Below are 2,462 nucleotides of genomic sequence, written 5' to 3'. Positions count from 1 at the left end.
TATTTATTATTGAGACATTAAGTATCTGGATGACACTTAAAGAATCATGAATATGAGCTATGGTTACATATTTTTCTAAAACTATGAAATTTGACATTTGTAATTAAGCTGATATGATTTCTTCTTTTCAGAGACATCAGGGCAATTGATATGATATGCATAAATTGTTGGGACTTATAATACTGTTTTCTTATTGACTTAAGAGCACCCAACTAGGTTTCCAATTATATTCTTCTGTCATTTTGTCTTTTGTTGTTAAATCATTTGTAAATTAAAATTTATTCTCATTAGGGAGTCATTATAAAAGCTTACTTGGTCACAATGAAAGCTTAGTGAATGGAATCCTCTGGAAAGGCAAATCTTTGGTGATATCCACTGTTTATCTTCTACTGTAAGAATGCATTTTCATATACTGGGTTTTCTAAATTTAAAATGCACATGTGTATGAAAATATAAGTCAACTATTAGCTCAGGCCCTAAGCTTTGGCCTTACTTATTGTGCTTAATTCATGTACTATTCATATACATATCTCTTAAATTAAGGCATTCCTTTTGCTAATTCTGCACAGCTTAGAAAACTATAGAATTTAAGTGAAAATACATTTGGAATAATTCTTTAGAGCTTTATACTGAGCTAGTACTTCAGAAGGGAAAACATCATATTCACTCCCAAAGTGCTTTAATGTAGCTAGGCAAATAGGAATTTGATTCTAACTTTTAATTAACTTTAATAACTAATTTTAATTGAAATCAATAATAAGTAATATAAGAGAAGATACCCTTTTAACCTTCCAAGTATATTAATTTTTATCAATGTCCATAATATTCTTTCTTAATTTTTCTTTTAGTTTAAAAAGTACAATGAGAATCAAGATGAGATCAGAAAGAGGGTGTTTGAGATGGCTAATTATGTCAACATGGTAAGACATACTTTACTACCTGCAGTTTTAAATAGTTTGCTGGGAGATGTCTTTGGGTTTTTCAATGAATGCACTTGAAGCAGGGAAGCAAAGTCAAGACACTTGAGACCAGTGTGGCTAACTCCCGAAGGATGACCACAACTTTTGCTACACAGTTGAACATGAATATTAATACCACAAACCAACACTTTTCTTATTTACCTGCCACACTATTCTCAGGTATAAGAAGACATAAAAACTGATTTTACATGAGTGCATTGTGTTTTCCAAAAATCCACTAAGAAAATGCTGAAGACCAAATCCCGACAGAAAGCTGGTCCAGAGGGGAAAAAATAATTTTAAAAATGCAAAGCACTGTCACAGTAGCATATTTCATAAACAATTATCTCATGTAATCCTCAGAACAATCCTAAATGTTACTAAAACCTAATGTATAGCTAAGGATTCATATTGTCAGAAACAAAGTAACTCACCTAAGATCACAAAGTGAGAAAAGGATAGCCATGAGGTTTGAATATAGATTTGTCAGATTTCCAAACCCATTTGAGTGATACAACTGTTGACTATGTTCTTTAGACATGATTGTGTTACCTAATTTCCAAAATATTTAAAAAATGGTTTTACAACCTTTAAGTACTAAAGTACTAATTCTTAGTTTTCTGTTTGTTGGATATATAGTTGGCATACTTATTTTGAAATGAATGAGTCTCTTTGTGGTATTCTATAAATGCTCTGAAGATAATTTTTTGTTGTACAACATAATGCTGTAATATACTTATTTTGATATGCATATACACAGTGAAGTGATTACCACAGTCAATATATATGAAATAAAAGAAGTAATAAATTTCCTTCTTACACTGATGGGAATCATTTGTGGAGGGCTAAACATTGATAATACAGGAAAGACAGAAGAATTGTTGGAATAATCTTGATGGGGGCAGAAATAAGAGATGTAGTACATACGTGGAGAAACTGGTCTTAGACTCAGAGGTTGTTCATTTATATAGTAGATGGGGAGGCGCAGGGTGTTTGGACAAGAATAGGTGAGGGGATGGGCCAACGGTGGGAGCTTGTGGACGTTCTCTTCAGATTGTTCTTATACTCTCAGTGAATGCGGAAGCAAGGACAACTGTGAAAGTCAGATTTAAAGGAAATGTTAGAATTACTAAGAGGAGTATAAAAAATGTGTGCAAAAAACTGCATGTGAATGGAATTTGGAAATACAGCAGTTTTACTGCAAAGTGTTAAGGACTACTTGAGGTTGGTAGTCACAGCTTTAAAGTGAGAGCAATCAGGGTCAGGCACAGTGGCTCACGCCCATAATCCCAGTGCTTTGGGAGGCTGAGGTGGGCGGATCACGAGGTCAGGAGATCGAGACCATCCTGGCTAACATGGTGAAACCCCGTCTCTACTTAAAAAAAAAAACAGAAAAAACTAGCCAGGCATGGTGGTGGGTGCCTGTAGTCCCAGCTACTCAGGAGGTTGAGGCAGGAGAATGGCATGAACCCGGTAGGCAGAACTTGTAGTGAGCCAAGATCG

General features: G+C 34.6%; 1 protein-coding gene across 1 annotated transcript in view; it reads left to right on the top strand.

The window, feature by feature from the left end:
* ADAM28 (ADAM metallopeptidase domain 28) overlaps positions 1 to 2,462 on the top strand; it is a 62,021-nt gene that overhangs the window by 26,886 nt on the left and 32,673 nt on the right. The window contains exon 7 of the mRNA XM_011962894.1: positions 849 to 920. Within this exon, the coding sequence (XP_011818284.1) occupies positions 849 to 920 (72 nt within the window). The remainder of the gene's footprint in view (positions 1 to 848; positions 921 to 2,462) is intronic.

Source organism: Colobus angolensis, unplaced genomic scaffold (assembly GCF_000951035.1).
Source record: "Colobus angolensis palliatus isolate OR3802 unplaced genomic scaffold, Cang.pa_1.0 Scaffold6, whole genome shotgun sequence".
Taxonomy (NCBI): Eukaryota; Metazoa; Chordata; class Mammalia; order Primates; family Cercopithecidae; genus Colobus; species Colobus angolensis.
The sequence above is the reverse complement of the archived record's forward strand: the minus strand, read 5'-3'. Positions and strand labels throughout refer to the sequence as shown.